The following is a 16,304-nucleotide window of genomic DNA, read 5'->3' on the forward strand; positions in this document are numbered from 1 at the left end:
ACAATGGTGAAACACAGAAAATAAGTAAACAGGTAATAATCCATGGCAGTTCCACACCTACTTACATTATCCTATGTTCAAAGAAACCTTAGAAAGAAAGGATCATTTTCTAAATTCCCTCTCTAATCAGATATTAGCAACAAAAACTCCCAACTGTCTCAAAGAACATCCATCTAAAGCTTAACAACTTAAGGAATAAGCATCCCATTTCCTTCTACAACTTCTGCAGAAATTATAGAACATGGTATGATAGTCATGAAAGCATAATATAGCAAACCTTGCTTTATAACAATGAGTGGGGCGCCCGGGAATTGTCCCATCTCCAATATCCACGCCCATATGTTTCAGGCTACAGACCTTCTCTGCTAACTCGAGGTCCATAAATTGCCCCAAACAAATACATCATTGTCCTACAAAAACGAGTGAAAAAAGGAACTCGACAAGGATCATCGAGCAAATACACAAAATACCCTAAATCAGTCCAGCTGTTTTAATATTTAATAGATCTGTAATTTTCAGCACAGCAACCCATGATGAAACTGGGTAGAAATCCTGATAGGTGAATCCAATCAACGAGATGAAAGCAAGACTCAAGTAGTTAGTCTTACGCCAAGAACATCTTAGGATTACAAATGACAAGAAAATTTACTAAAGATAAAGTACAGCATGAGGTCTCCGAGTCTGCCCGCGCTTTTTCGAAGAATCCTGCACCCATGGGCATACGGCCTGGGTAGTCAATACAGCAACTATAACCATGTAAATGTCTTCAGAAACATGCCCTTTTAATGTGCAAAAAGAGTTTCATTACGCCGAGGAGGTCTATCAGGAATACTCCCAGGCTTGAACTTAGACGCTTCATGCCTTGCCAATTCAGGAGGCACAGGACTATTGCTTTGGATAAGCATTTGCTTGAGATCATAAAAGACATCAGTATCCTGTAAAGTTAAGAACGTTGTGGCCACACCCGTTTTCCCTGCACGGCCAGTACGTCCAATACGATGTGTATACATTTCAATGTTACTGGGCATATCGTAATTTATGACCTGAGCAACATCAGGAATATCAATCCCACGACCAGCAACATCTGTGGCGACGAGAACATTATATCTCTTAGTTCTGAACCCTTCAAGACTAATTTCCCTTTGCTCTTGTGACTTCCCACCGTGCAAAGTTGTTACACGATACCCTGCCTTGTCCAAATTTTTTGCAACATTATCAGCATTCTTTTTGGTGTTAACAAAAACAATAGCTGTTTTGTCACCCATGTTATCAAGCAAATTCTGCAATCTATAAAATTTCTCTGATTCCTTCATCATAATAACGTGTTGAGATATTAGGTCAGTTGCCTTTCCGGCAGTTCCAATGTTAACAACGACAGGATTTCTTAGATATTTTCGAGCGAGCCTCTCCACAGCAGGTGGCATGGTAGCACTAAACATGTATGTAGTTCGGTATATTTTCTTCTCATCAAGCTCCTCATCCTCGTTTTCAGGTTTAAGATTGCTTGAAGGCATTGCATCTAAAACACCCATAACTTGAGGCTCGAATCCCATATCTATCATCCTATCAGCTTCATCCAGAACAACATAATTACATTGATTAAGTACCGCATAACGCCTCTCCAAACAATCCAGCAAACGACCTGGAGTGGCAATGACAACCTCACAACCCTGCCTAATCTTAAATCCTTGCTCCTCAATCGATTGACCTCCAACAATTGAAACCACTTTAATACCCAAATAATGAGAAAACTTCACAGTTTCATCCTCGATCTGCTGAGCAAGTTCACGAGTGGGAGCCATTACTACTGCATAAGGCCCTTCTGCCTCATTCTCTTCGTTTATGGGAGGCAACCTTGTAATATAAGCAAGCATGGGAAGAACAAAGGCAGCAGTCTTACCAGACCCAGTCTCGGCAATCCCGATAACATCACGTTGTTGTAAACCCAACGGAATGGCAGCCATCTGAATGGGGGAAGGCGTCTTATAACCAGCCCTTTCTACTGCCTTAAGAAGTTCCGTCGTCAACTTACTCTCATTCCAACTTCTCATGGGGCGAGGGATCCTGGATCCCTTGTAGGATATATTGAAGTCCTCCCTAAAAATTCTCCAATCCCTCTCAGTCATCTCCTCTAGCTTCTTTTCGCTCCAGTGCCGATCGACTCTCATATCAAATGAGTCATACAAATCAGCAGCTTTTTCCTTAAGTTTTTGAGCTGCAGCCTCCTCTGGTTTTTCCTCCACACCATCTTTCTTTCGTATCTCCTCCCTCATCTCCTTCTCATTCTTAGCTGCAAGCTTCTTCTGCTCACGTCTGTCCATGCCAGCACGGAACCCTCTTCCAAACAAAAGTTGGGCCTCGTGAGGATTTTGGTATAGTAAATTCATGTCTCGAGAAGTATCCTCAGTATTTTCCCAATCAAATGAGAAGCGGAATTTCTCACTTGGTTTAATGACACGTTTCTTAGGCTTCTTAGAGCCAAGATATTGTTCTTTAATAGCATCCAACTCTTTATCACGCTCCCGCTCAGCAAGCTTCTCTAAGCGGGTATGCTCTCGAGCTTTGGCCTCTTCTTCACGCTCCTTCTCACGATTCCGTCGCTCCAAATCCCGATCACGATCTCTTTCCCGATCACGAGCCCTATCTCGTTCTCGATCACGATCTCGATCTCTTTCTCGGTCTCGTCCTCGATCACGGTCACGACGATCAGAGTCAGAAGGCTTGTGGTTGTCAACAGAATCATAAGAAGGTTTCTGAGAACTGGAGAGAAGTTGGTCTTGGCGGCGTCTTTGAAGAGAAATTTCTTCTTGGCGTCGTTGAAGAGCAAGTTGCTCGCGTTGAGCTTTAGTTAAGAAGACCGGTTTGTTATCAACAGCAGCAACTAAGGGCTTAGAAGACGAAGAACCAGCCAAGTTCTCAACACCAGCAGGGCGTTTCATCACGTTTGATCCTGAAAATATAATACAATAGGATTTAACACACATTAAAATAAATATAAAAAAAAAACATTATCATGAGTCTGTAGTATGTAATACAGTTCAAGTCTCAAGTCTTAAAGCAAAATTAAAAACAACAATATTATTTATCCATCAAATGTTGCCCAAATTTAATTTGTAATGTCACCTCTCAGTCTAGATATTTGCCTTAAATGGTGTTGACTCACATCTAGCTATCAAACCTACAATCCACATTGTGAATAGTACAACATGCTACGTGGGGTTGATTAACAAATATGCTCCTGAAGACCAATTTTCCCTTTGTGGAAGGGAAGATTTGTACATGGTGTCAATTTCGAAAGCTTTGTTGAACACACACATATGAAAAGGATAACACTCTAAAATTTCATACTTCAACCACATGAACGATATGACACATTTGAACTTGTTTCAATTAAAAAAATTTGAACTTGTTGTATCATGGAACAAACTCTAGACTCGACCCATACGAATTACATAGCCAATCTATCATACATTTTTTTCCACAAATTTCAGTAGCGGTGTAATTTGGTCGGGTTGGGTCAGCTTTCCAGTTCAATTCAATTCCTTTCACCCCTAACTTTCAGTATGCTTAACCATCAATTCTCTAATTAAAATGAACAGCCAGATATCAAGAATCCACGAACACGTATAAGCAAATAAATTAAGTACATAAGCAAACAAGACAAAGCAGGCAAAACAAGAATGCAGTGTTCTACAAGTGGGAGATCAGTTATTAGGGCCCGCTCATTAATCCCTACTGATTTGAAATCCCAAATTACCAAAATTAAAATCCACTAAAAACCGTATTGAAGATCGAATCAATTTAACTAAAAATTGCTAAAACAGATTTTACAGACCCTTTTCGAGTGAGCTATTGCTCGGATGATCCGGAATAGATAAGAGGTTCCCCGCGGCAGAGGGAAACTAACGAACGGTACGAACTAATCGCCGTAGGTCTTTCGACCGTCTAAGAGAGAGGGCTCGAACTGCAGGTGTGGCCTGTCGCCGGGGGGCTACAGTCACTGAGGTCGCGCCGGATGTCCGCCGTCACGTGTAGCTGCGTGGGGCTCAACACAGAGGAGACTCGCCGTCGCCGTGGGAGAGAACAAGCAGCGACTGAAATGAAAAGAAAGCGGCGAAAACGGGAGCGAAAGCGTTTGTGATTTTGGCAAAAAAGAAAATAAAAAATAAAAAATAAATAAAAGAAAAACTTGACGCGCATTTTTAATTTTCTAAAGTTCAATTCAATATAATTTAATTTTACTATTGAAAGAAAATAAAATTTTATACTAAAAATGAAAATGCTAGTCGCTCAAGTTTCTCTCGAAACAACCGAGATCCGATCGAAAATTTGCACGTGTATCTTAACGAGAGCACTCTCCTCGAGCGTTTATCGCCTATTAGCTTTGGAAAATGTTAGCTAATAGACTTGAGTATGTTCGGGATCAAATCATTTATGTTAATCAAAGCACGTTCATACCCAGTAGGCTGATATTCGATAATCTGATTGTAGCTTACGAGAGAGTCTTCATTATATAAAGATCTCGTCATTTGTGGTACGATGAAAATTACATGGGTTTTAGTGATAATTAGGTAAACTCGATCAATTAATGACTAATTTCTAGTGATAGAGTATAAAACCGATGGGTTAGCTAGCTAACATCGTCTAATTGCTTAACTAAGTTTTGATGGTCAGACATATTTGACGTATTTTGGATCACAAGGCTCAAACTCTAACTTCTAAATCTTTTCCTTTAGTCTCGGTTCTCTAGGCAAGGTTGAGAAGATACCCTTTTGACACATGACGTAACATATCATGGGGTCGGGCTCTGGCAATTGGAAAGTCAGGAACAACGTTCCACTGGTATCTACCGTCACCAATGTGTGTCAAGAAGAGAATCTACACTCAAATACTCCGTTCTTGATTCTCCTTTAACTGAATTCTCCAAACAATACAGATATATGTGTGCGTATATATATAACCCTGTTGAGCTCGAAATAAACGTTGAACACGATGAACTTGGAAATCGAGTACTCGTGTTTTTGCTATGGACCAATACGGAGCAACAAAGGAGTTACCCTCAACAAAGGCTCCAAAGTGTTAGGCAAAAACTTTCTAGCAAAAAGGAAACAAATAGAAGAGGAATTATTAGCACAAGTTGATTCAAACCTTATCCTATTCAAGAACTCATCATTGATATCATTCCATCCAAACTTGCCCGGATGAGGGCCTCCCTTGGACCAATCAACCCAAGTGATGCTCCTATTATGGTTCCATTCAGGCTGCACCATGTTCACCAAAGTTGGTATGTAATGCTCGTCCATGTAGCATGGTGGGAGGCAATAGTTTTTAAAGATTGGATAGTACTTCGTGTCCGACACGATCTCAAGTGCGAGCTCTCGATGTACCTCGAACCATTGGGAACCCTTTCGCCAGTTCGTGATGTTTATCATTGGCCACATTTTTGGGTTGTAGCGGCCTCGGCCGAGCTTTCTTGGGTCGTCGAACGAGCCGATGAAACTTAGGTTTGAGGTGATGAGATGGTTGTAGATTGTGGTGAAGTTGAACAATGGAATGCATGAGTCCGAGAGAAGAACGAATCTTTGATTTGTTATGTCTAAGAGGGCGTTTGCTAGGAGACGTCTCTCCGCATCGACCATGCTTGCAGTCCCCCAATGCACGGGCTGTAAATAAGATTAGTTTCATAAGTTTAATAAACAAAATATTAAATATAAATAACCGTGTTCATGAATTGGGTTAGGTTGGGTTGGACTGGGTTGGTAATCCAAGTAACTCTTATTAAGTAATGAACTTAGCCCAACCCAACAAATATTTGTTGGCTCGGGTCGGATTGGGTTGGGTCAGGTTGAAACATATTTTAAATCCAGCTCAATTGCTCGAGTTTAATTTTTTAACTCAAGTAACTCTTATTAAGTAATGAGCTCAACTCAACCCAACAAATATTGGGTTGGTTCGGGTTATGAATGTATTTCAAATCCAACTCAATTGTTCGAGTTTAAAATTTTTTTAACCCGAGTAACCCTTAATCAACTCAACTCAACCCAATCAAACCAAATATTATTTGTTTGAATTCGACCCAATTCAAATAACTTATTAATCGAGTCGAACTCAACCCAATTGAGTTGATCGAATTTTTTTAGGTTATCGGGTATTTGAACACCCGTAAATATAACGTAATTTTTTTTTACCATTTTAGAAAGAACGACAGTAACTTTTGACGGGAGCCAATATTTAAAAAATGAAAAAAAAAAAAACAATTAAACCAACCTGACTTGGAATCCTTCGACCATAAAAAACAGAAGTCGGAGGCATTTCATGAACATAAGAAGGATGAGAATGAACATAAATGGAGTAAAATCCATGGTGGCCTTCAAAAAACATCTCCCAAAGATCCGCCAGTGGCAAAGGACCAGCCGTCAAAAACATGAACGCCACCTTTCTTGGAGCTGTCTTGTCACTCACCTCCAACATCCTTGGAACCATGCTACTTCTCCAAAACAGCTCCTCATCACTCATGTTGTGAAGCAAAGACTTGTGTTCTTCAAGGGAGACGACGCTCGAACCCTCCGACGAGCTCCCATTTCTCGGGATCGACAAAACAAGAATCGACGGAGGCAGAGTTGGAGGAGGGGAGAGGACGACGATAGGGGGTGCAAGCAGAGACGACGGAGGCGGAGCAGGGAAGGAAGGAGGAGGAGGAGGAGGAGGATTCGGGGTCGTTGGATTTACGAGAGAGAAGGTTTTGACGTAGAAGCACAGGATGATTCCGAGAGAGAACCCGACGAGAAAGAAGAGGAATTGGAAGACGTGTTTGAGGTGAAAATGGGGATTGATGTGGGATTTGAGAAGGGCTTTTTGATCAAACCCCATTTTGAAAGTTGATCAATGTATGGAGTTTTTGGGTTGGATTTGTATATATATTTAGACATAAATAAGAGAGTGCCTTGAAGAAGATGAAGTTCATGGAAAAGAGCTTTAATCTTGGCATGTTTTAAGCGATGGAATTAATGATTTTACCAACATGCCAGCTTGTCTTCTGTTTTTGTTTTTGTTTTTTTTTTAATGTTTTTTTTTTTTTTTTTTTTTTTTTTTTTTTTTTTTTGCATGTGAGGAAGATTGAAGAATTAAGGATTGAATTGACTTTATTAAAGTGGGATATTTAAAAAAAAAAAAAAAAAAAGGAAAAAAATACTTCAAAATATTTATTTTATTCTATTTTGATCCTTACTTTATTTTAAATTTAACAAATAATGACGTAATTTCAAGTTATATATATATACTTTTAAAATATTTATTTTATCCTATTTTGATCCTTATATATATAAAAACAATTATATATATATAAACACACACATATATATATATATATATATAAATACTTTAAAAATATTTATTTTATCCTATTTTCGTCCTTACTTTTATTTTAAATTTAACAAATAATCACATAATTTCAAAAATAAAAATAATATATATATATATATATATATATATATTAATTTTATAAATAAGAGCATAATTTCAAGTCAAATAAGTTAAAAATGGTTAGAAAAACAAGATTATTTTTCTGATATTTAAAAATTAAAAAAAATATTAAAATGAAATAAAAATTAAAAATTAAAAATAAAAATAAATATAATAAAATTTAAGAGCTAACTTGTACCATACTTTAAACAAAAATATTAAAATGAAAACAAAATCTAAGTTGGAATACATTTAATCCTAATAATGTGAAAACAAAATTGAAGTCAAAACCGGTTTTTTATTGCATCATTCTTCACGTTCACTCGTAAATTTTTTAATTATTATTATTTTTTTAATTTCGATTATTGTAGAGTGGAGATCGAATCATCGACTTTAAAATAATAATTAGTATCTTATCCACTAAACTATGCTTAAAATGACTCTTAACTTAAACATTAAAAATTCGATATATTAGAACTTAATTATTTTTTTTAATATAAAATTAATCTTAATTTCTCGAACGATAAAATTACTTTAATAATTTGATAAGAAACGACATTTAATTAAACAAATTTTTAAACAACTAGCTCATTTTAAAAAATAAATTTAATACATTATTTCACAATAAATAAATAAATATATATATATATATAGGTCAAACAAACATTGCATGAAGCAATCTCGTAGATTTGAATTGGAGTAAAATTGAAGTTTGGTTATTGAAACAAAGGCTTCCATTCCCATTTATTGACTTTTTTCCGACAATTAATTTAATTTACTCGTGCAACTGTAAATTTAAAAACGCTTAGCTAATATAATGAAAATTTTAGTTTCGATGACACTCGTTTACGGGAGATATGTTAAAGAAATCATTTTTGTGAAATGTTCGTTAAGTTTTAAGTGTTCTGTGTAGATGTTGGAAGAAGAACAAAAAAAACGTGACCAGCATGCAACCACGTTTGAAAATGTAAGATAGTTTGCAGCAAAAACAGAATGCCGTGAAGAATGTTACCTATTAGAACTGAATCAATTATGGATTTGATAGATTCTAGCAATTATTTCCATCGAATCACCTCGAAATATTAGTCGACTAACGTTTATCACACTGATCTCGACATAAACCCTAAACCTAGTGAATTATAAACGGACATAAAATTAATAACACGACCAAAAGTTTTTAACGATAAGGATGAAGTAAACAAAATTTTCAAACAGTAGTGGTTAAAATGTCGATTTTTTAAACGTTTAAGAACCAAAATGCTATCAAACTCAAATCTCGAACTTCGTTATTGACATTATTAGTCGAATAAGAGCTAAATTTATGTTTAATATTTTTGTTATTAATGCCACAAGTTGGACATGTGCTCCAAAATCCAACTTATTGACATAAATATATTTTTTTTTTCTCCTAAGTTTGAAGTCTCAAGGTTTTGCTTCACTTGTAATCCATCACACTTATTTTTAAGTCATTAATTTATGTATTGCTTAAACTATAGATTATAAATTATGGTTCGATGGTCAGAACATTTTGAACATGTCAGCGTCAAAACGACCACAATTATTCAATTAATTGAAAAAAAAAATAAAGACATTATTGTAGCTTTGGTATGAAAATTCGTCGATAATTAATAAAATAAGACCGTCAAGTATCTTAGAAAGTGTACTTGCCTCTATCATTAGTTCAAGGAATTTTTCTCAGTTGAGGAATGGGAAGCAAGCTCCCTTTTAATTCCTTTGTCAATGGGGGATCCAAAGTCGTGTAATGGAAAACAAACTCATCTCTAGACTGAAAAATGTTAGCTCCTTTGTCAATGGGATCCAAAGTCGTGTAATGGGAAGCAAACTCGTGTCTCTGAACTGAAAATGTCAATTCCTTGGTCGTTGAGATCTAAAGGGAAGCAGGCTCGTGTCTCTGAACTGAAAATGTCAATTCCTTGGTCGTTGAGATCTAAAGGGAAGCAGGCTCGTGTCTCTGAACTGAAAATGTCAATTCCTTGGTCGTTGAGATCTAAAGGGAAGCAGGCTCGTGTCTGAACTAAAAATGTTAGTTCCTTTGTCAATGTGATCCAAAGTGGTGTTGTAACAATACTAGCTCATTGCTAACATATTGTCTTTTTTGGGCTCTCTTTCGGGCTTTCCTTCAAGATGCTGGTACCCTTATAAAGAATGTTTCGTTCTCCTCTCCAACCAATGTGGAATCTCACACATGTAATGGAAAGCAGGCTCGTCTCTAAACTGAAAATGTCAATTCCTTTGTCGTTGAATCCGCTTAATCTTGCTACAGTACATGATACGAGTGTCAAATGAAGTTGAAGTGGACACAGTTAGTACAAAGAACATCTCTCAAGCTTTATAAGTACGAGTCATTCAGACACGTGCTCGACTCGAGCACGACTCAACTGTTTCAGCTTAGAGAAGAGAAGAGAAGAAAAGAAAACGATGAACAGCATCAACTTATTGAATTAAAGAGTTCAAAAAGACAGTGGTTGGGTTCTTTATTAATGTCCCTAAGTTGTTCCACCTAAACCTACAAATATGAACAACAAAAAGAAGAAATGAAGTTTGATGGTTGGTACAAATCAGAGGCCAAATTCCTCAAGCTGTGGCACTAAGAATTTGCTCTATTTCCTCCAGCGACCGCCCCTTCGTCTCGACGATATTACGAGCTACATACAATACAGCAAGCAAACAGACGACGCCGAATCCGAAGTACACCGTACTAATGCCAAACTTGTTTACGAAACTCAGGAAATAGAGGCCGATGAAGAAGTTCGAGATCTGTTACGGGAGCAATACAGTAAACTTCACTAACAAAACGAAAGCGAAAGCATATATAAACTAAGCGTTATGGCCTCAAACTCCGTAGTCGATCTAGCCTGATAACGTGCGTGTGTGTGTGTGTGTTTGGATTGCTCTTTCAACCACGTAAACTGATATCAAAATGCATTATTTTGAAAAACTTACCCAATGAGTTCCTAAAGATAAAGCAACAGCTTTTGCTCGGATTCTCGACGCAAATATTTCTGGTAGAAGAAGGCCCGGGACCGGACCTGCCCCAAGCGAGAACGATAACACATAGCTGCAAAATGGAGTTCAAATTTATAATCCAAACATGACAAAAGAAACATACAAGCCATTTGACTCAGAGAATATGAACAACTGTCTTACAGAACAGTCCCAAGAACAGCTAGGGTGCCAGAATAGGGTGCCAAGGCGCTCCAACTGAAGGTCAAAGAGAGCAGCAACATAGATGCAGCCTAAAACAGTCACCAAGGCTAATGTCATCTCCGAATAGCGATTCAGATTAATCGTTCGTGTCGACCGATAAGTAAATAACATACCATTCCACAAAAGCTAATTGTTAGAAGACTTTTCCGTCCTTGGCGATCCATTAAAGAAGATGCAATAGTCGTGCCTGGAAGGAAGAAGATTACTCGTCTCGTTTTACAAAAGAACATGTTGATACACAGACACTAGTGCCCCAAGACGACTCGGTAAAAGGAAGACCAAGAACTAACCAAAGACGTTAGCTGCTGCAACGAGAGCACTCGCTGCAATGTCGGAAGCAACTCCAGCGCTACGAAATACCGAAGTCGAATAGTATACGACGGCGTTAATCCCAGATAGCTGCTGGAACAGGAAGAGTGCAGCACCAATGCTAACAACTGCAACAAAATATGTTAGTAGCAACCAGAAAAGCTTTTGAAGAGGCTAAACTCTCAAAATTTGTGGCAACTAAGAAACACAGCCAGACAGCAATGAACCATATAATTCATTTTTATGAAGCATCAGTCTCGAGATCATAAAATGCAAAAACTCGAACTTAAATCAAAATACTTAATAGCATGGCAATACATTTATACAAACTTCTACCCTGAGCACACGCCATGGAGCCGTAGACAGTCTTCCAATCCACAAAATAATTTCATCTATGGACAACATCTTTGTTGTCATATCCCATATCGGTTGAGACGAGAAAGAAACACCCTTTATGAGGGTGTGGAAACCTCTCCCTAGCAGATGCGTTTTAAAAACCTTAAGGGGAAGCCCAAAAGGGAAAACCCAAAGAGGACAATATCTGCTAGCGGTGGGCCTGGGCCATTACAAATGGTATCAAAGCCAGGTATCGGGCGATGTGCCAGCAAGGAGGTTGTTCTCCAAAGGCGGGTGGATTTGATTGGGGGTCCCACATCGATTGGAGAAAGGAGCGAGGGCCAGCGAGAACGCTGGGCCCTGAAGGAGGGTGGATTGTGATATCCCACATCGGTTGGGGAGGAAAACGAAACACCCTATATAAGGTTGTGGAAACCTCTCCCTAGCAGACGCGTTTTAAATACTTGGGGGAAGCCTGAAAGGGAAAGTCCAAAGAGGACGATATCTACTAGCGGCAGGGCTGGGCCATTATAGTTGTGGTAAAGGTCGTGATGCCAGAGGAATCATTACTGCAGGGCATAGAGGGGGAGGTCATAAGCATCTATACCGTAAAATCGATTTTTGACAGAGGGAAAAAGCATAAAAGATCACAAATATAGTTAAACAAGACAAATTTGTGCAAATTATTGAGATTACTCTTCCAATAGCGGCTACTGAACAGATCAGACCACCCTGCTTCAGGTTCTACAGAACCTTGGCTGGCTGCTGCGAAGTCTTGAATAACTTCTACTACTCTATCTTTTCCATAGAGTGTTTTAATAGCTCTCTCAGCCTCTGGTAGTCTCCCTTGCTGCAAAAAACGATTGATGCACCACTTTATGCTTCGTTACGAGTACGTGCAGCTATGTATAACTACAAAATAATGTATTGTACAATTTATGGTAACCTGATAAAGCCAACGTGGACTTTCGGGAGATATCGCCATTCCGACTGCCAATAGAACGGCTGGAACCATAGATATACCGAACATCGTCCTCCACCTGATAAAAGAATTTGCACATGTTAATAGAATGGCTGAGGCACAACAAAGATGAGATATCAACCAGATGCATTCAGATATGGTATGACTGCCTATTCATACATTCATAGCTTAGGGACCTATTGTACAAGTTGAGTCGTTTACTATATCTATTGTACAAGATGAGCAACACATACCAAGCAGGGTTGCCCACCAAAGGTAATCCAGCTACCAACGCTGCAAGGATTCCAACGCATATAAACAGTTGATTCACAGATCCAAGCGTTCCACGAATTTCAGTTGGTGAAATCTGCATATTTTTTTGAACATAAGATGGAGATTTGATCGTAATATCAAACGCTTAGTGAAAACTTTTAAGAACAGATACCTCAGATATGTAAAGTGGGACAATAGCTGATGAAATACCAATGCCAAGGCCTGTGAGTAGGCGCCCAATTATCATAGTTTGCACACTCTGAGCAGTAGCACTGAAATTTTCGACATAGATTTAAGCATTTGCTTTCGAAAGACAATAACACTTTCATACGACGATATACGATACCGATACCGACCATAGAATTGCTCCAACTGTGAGCGGGATTGCATCTAACTGAAAGCTCCTAGTTCTGCCGAACTTGTCAGCGAACGTCCCGCCAACAAAAGATCCAATTGTGGCACCAATAAGGAGTGTACTGACGATCCATCCTATAAAAAGTTGAGCTTGAGAGTCATCGAGACGACACTAAAATACGAGCTTAGCATAAAATTTAGTTTCCGATTCACAAGAAAGTAGCTTCCTAAGAGAATTTCACATTTCTTAACTATATTACTGTCCTTACCTTGTACAACAGTATTTTCCAAAATTCCAAGATCCTTGGAGAGGTACTCGAGCGCACCGTTTACGACCCTGAAACGAACAAACAATGAAACTGTAAACGAACAAACCGTTTACGACCCTGCAAATATGTTTAAGCCACGAAAATAGTACCCGAGGTGGTAACCGAATAATATGGCTCCTAAACAAGCAACGCCAACAAATGGTAGAACAGTTCCAGAAGATTTATTGTTAGGCTTGGCAGGAACAACATCCCCCACATCCTCATCTGCAATATAAGTTAGTGGTAAGAATGCATCTTGGCTTTAAACGTCTTTGCAAAGAATCAATGCCACACAAACAAAGCCTACCATGACATACGAGTATCAAAAGCGACCCACAATGGAATCAAACGATATTATAGTAATCTTATTACTTCCTAACAAAGAATCTGTTAGAAATCACAAACCTCCACAATAGTATGATATTGTTCATTTTGAGTATAAGCGCTCATGGCTTTACTTTCGGCTTCCCCGAAAGGCCTCATAAACCCATGATCATTTCCGGGACTCCAACAACATTTTCCGAAGAAATCATTATTGCAAGAAGGCCATAAAAATCGAGACAAGATTATGGAATTCCACCTTTTTGAAGAACAGGTGCGTTTGATCAATGCCAAACAAAGATGTGAAGGAAGTGCACAATCACAATCATCTTATGAAGGATTGTCATAATTAAAATGGCACAAACAACGCAACGAAGATTCGTAAGCAACAACACGATCACTTAGCAACACGTAAATGGCTGACTTCTTAAAATAAAACCATTGAGAAAAAGGCATTCAAGACAAATATAATGTTCTTACAAAAGCATTTTAAAGTACTTACAGAAGAAGCCCTTTCACTACTAAAAAGCTCACACACAATTGACATATAAGCTATAGACTAGTTTTGTGGAGGGGCGGATCCAAAACTAGAACTAATTAACGTAGGGCCGAGATAAAAATCAATCAATTGATTGACATACAAACAATAATTCTTAAAAGGGACTCAAGTCGAGCCGCATGCCAAAACTCATATCGAAACCTCGACTTTTGAGATTATGGCCCGGGACCTACCTAGCCCTCTTCAACTTGTCTTCAACACTTTTGTCGCATCGTTCTCTCGAACTTTGCGTATGCCTCAACTTAGTTACAATGCACACTCTTAGTGTGTTGGATGATGCACCATCCTCCTCTGTCGTATCATGATACTCCTCAATCTTGACCCTCATGTTGCCAGATGGGCGTCACTTGAGGGTCACCCTTTGCCTATCTTGACATGTGGGGGTCACAACTTACTTTATGTCAATGAGGTTGTTACACTTTCCTCCAAACCTAGTCATCGTCCTCAATGACTTTCTTGAGTCGTATCGTCCATTTTTATCTTTTTTTTTTATTATTATTATATAAAAATGTGTGAAATAAAACATTAAATTGATTGATTTAAGATTGGCTAGCTACTAAAAGGGAGCGGGTAGTGTCGCTCTTTGTTGATGGCTAATGCCAATGTGGCCAATACAGACATGCAAGCAGCCCCGAGATTGTGCTTTGCAGCCTTGGGTTCATGATATTAGCCAAACAACATGCTTTTTTTTTACTTAAACACCAATTAAAAAGCCACACAAAACTCACACACAATTGACATGGATCTATGCATGACAACTTAGAAGATCAGTGAAAGGTTTCCACAACCTTATAAAGAGTGTTTCGTTCTCCTCCCCAACTGATGCGGGATCTCCTAGTCCACCCCCATTCGATGACCATATGTGGGACCTCCGAGTCCACCCCTTTGGTCCCCAGCATCCTTGCTGGCCCACTGCCTCACTGGCACATTGCCCAGTGTCTAGCTCTAATATAATTTGTAACGGCCCAAGCCCACCGCTAGCAGATATTGTCCTCATTGGGCTATCTCTTTGGAGCTTCCCCTCAAGGTTTTTTGCTAGGGAGAGGTTTCCACACCCTTAGGGTGTTTCGTTCTCCTACCCCAACCAATCCAACCAATCCAATGTCGGATCTCACAATTGAGATGGAAACATGTGAACACACTTCAACAAACACAACTACATGCCAACTTGAACATCAGTGAAACAAAACAAGTTCAATAGATCATCCACAAGAAGCAGAAGCAGAAGCAGAAGCAGACACAGAACAAAGATCAAACGAAGATAGATATTGAATCGAGCAAGGTAGATATAGAGAGAGTACCATAAGCATGTGTCTTGAGTGACTTGTAATTAGCAGACGAGCGAGAAACGCCATCAAATCCAAGCCGAACACGCCTCATCTCAGTCTCCATGATTTCAGAACCAAAACTCAAACCACAGAAACCACTTCTTTCAGTCATTCGAAGCTTTCCCAATCCCAAACGCCTTCCAGATTCCCCCAAAACCCTCCGGTTTTGAAACCCAGAAGAAGAACAACAACAACTTAAGCCACTTTTGACCAACGCCGAAGCCTGCATTCTTAACTCCACTGAGAAAATTCCACACCCCAAAAAGTCAAATCCATAAATGAAGCAATCAAACTCAAATCTAAACCAATAAATTACTCCCAAACACACAAAACCCAAATGGGTACTCACAAAACCCAAATGGGTACTCGATTCAAACCAAGAAAACAGGGAGAAATCCACATACCCGAAATGAAACCCACAAAGCAAATCGGTTGATTTCTTGGGATCAATCAAATTCTCCGATCTCTTCTTCGTTATCTCAAATGGGTTTTGTCAGTGACAGCGAAGAACTGCGTCGAAGAATCCGCAAGAGGAAAAGAGAGAGTAAAAGGGGCGCAGCGATAACAAAAACAACGAAAAAGTAAACCAAACAGAGCCTCGGATTGTTTACGGCTGATTCCACTTTCTTTATTAACCTTCTTCGCAATGGTATCAATCGGATTGGATTGCTCATAAGCTTTAATTCGATGAAATGCATTAATTAACTTAACCTTCACATGATTCGAAAAGATGAGGATCCCGTTGTTTACTCCACAGTTGAATCGAGGCCGAGCCATCGCAACAAACTGCCGATAGAATTTTACGGATCGTGAAGAATTTAATTTCAAAGCCCCTAATGTATAATCTTTAATTAGTTACATGATCC

General features: G+C 38.8%; 3 protein-coding genes across 3 annotated transcripts; all 3 read right to left on the reverse strand.

Annotated features, from left to right (window-relative positions):
* Window positions 1-467: 467 nt before the first annotated feature.
* Window positions 468-4,155, reverse strand: LOC111790957 (P-loop containing nucleoside triphosphate hydrolases superfamily protein). Its single transcript, XM_023672100.2, has 2 exons — window positions 3,836-4,155; window positions 468-2,950 (listed from the first exon to the last, which is right to left on the reverse strand). Exon 2 carries the CDS (start codon window positions 2,937-2,939, stop codon window positions 783-785), a length of 2,157 nt encoding a protein of 718 aa, XP_023527868.2. The 5' UTR covers window positions 2,940-2,950; window positions 3,836-4,155; the 3' UTR covers window positions 468-782.
* Window positions 4,156-4,955: 800 nt separating this feature from the next.
* LOC111791774 (glycosyltransferase BC10-like) lies at window positions 4,956-6,873 on the reverse strand. Its single transcript, XM_023673245.2, has 2 exons — window positions 6,268-6,873; window positions 4,956-5,663 (listed from the first exon to the last, which is right to left on the reverse strand). The coding sequence occupies exons 1-2, from the start codon at window positions 6,868-6,870 to the stop codon at window positions 5,025-5,027; spliced, it is 1,242 nt and encodes a 413-aa protein (XP_023529013.2). The 5' UTR covers window positions 6,871-6,873; the 3' UTR covers window positions 4,956-5,024.
* A 3,016-nt stretch (window positions 6,874-9,889) lies between these two features.
* Window positions 9,890-16,234, reverse strand: PGLCT (plastidic GLC translocator). The gene is made up of 14 exons (XM_023672006.2): window positions 15,843-16,234; window positions 15,412-15,678; window positions 13,341-13,455; window positions 13,192-13,259; window positions 12,925-13,057; window positions 12,741-12,840; window positions 12,550-12,662; window positions 12,281-12,374; window positions 12,031-12,184; window positions 10,980-11,126; window positions 10,803-10,876; window positions 10,630-10,718; window positions 10,426-10,540; window positions 9,890-10,239 (listed from the first exon to the last, which is right to left on the reverse strand). Exons 2-14 carry the CDS (start codon window positions 15,665-15,667, stop codon window positions 10,057-10,059), a joined length of 1,641 nt encoding a protein of 546 aa, XP_023527774.2. The 5' UTR covers window positions 15,668-15,678; window positions 15,843-16,234; the 3' UTR covers window positions 9,890-10,056.
* Window positions 16,235-16,304: the final 70 nt, after the last annotated feature.

Source organism: Cucurbita pepo, chromosome 3 (genome assembly GCF_057944985.1).
Source record: "Cucurbita pepo subsp. pepo isolate OVF chromosome 3, ASM5794498v1, whole genome shotgun sequence".
Lineage (NCBI taxonomy): Eukaryota > Viridiplantae > Streptophyta > Magnoliopsida > Cucurbitales > Cucurbitaceae > Cucurbita > Cucurbita pepo.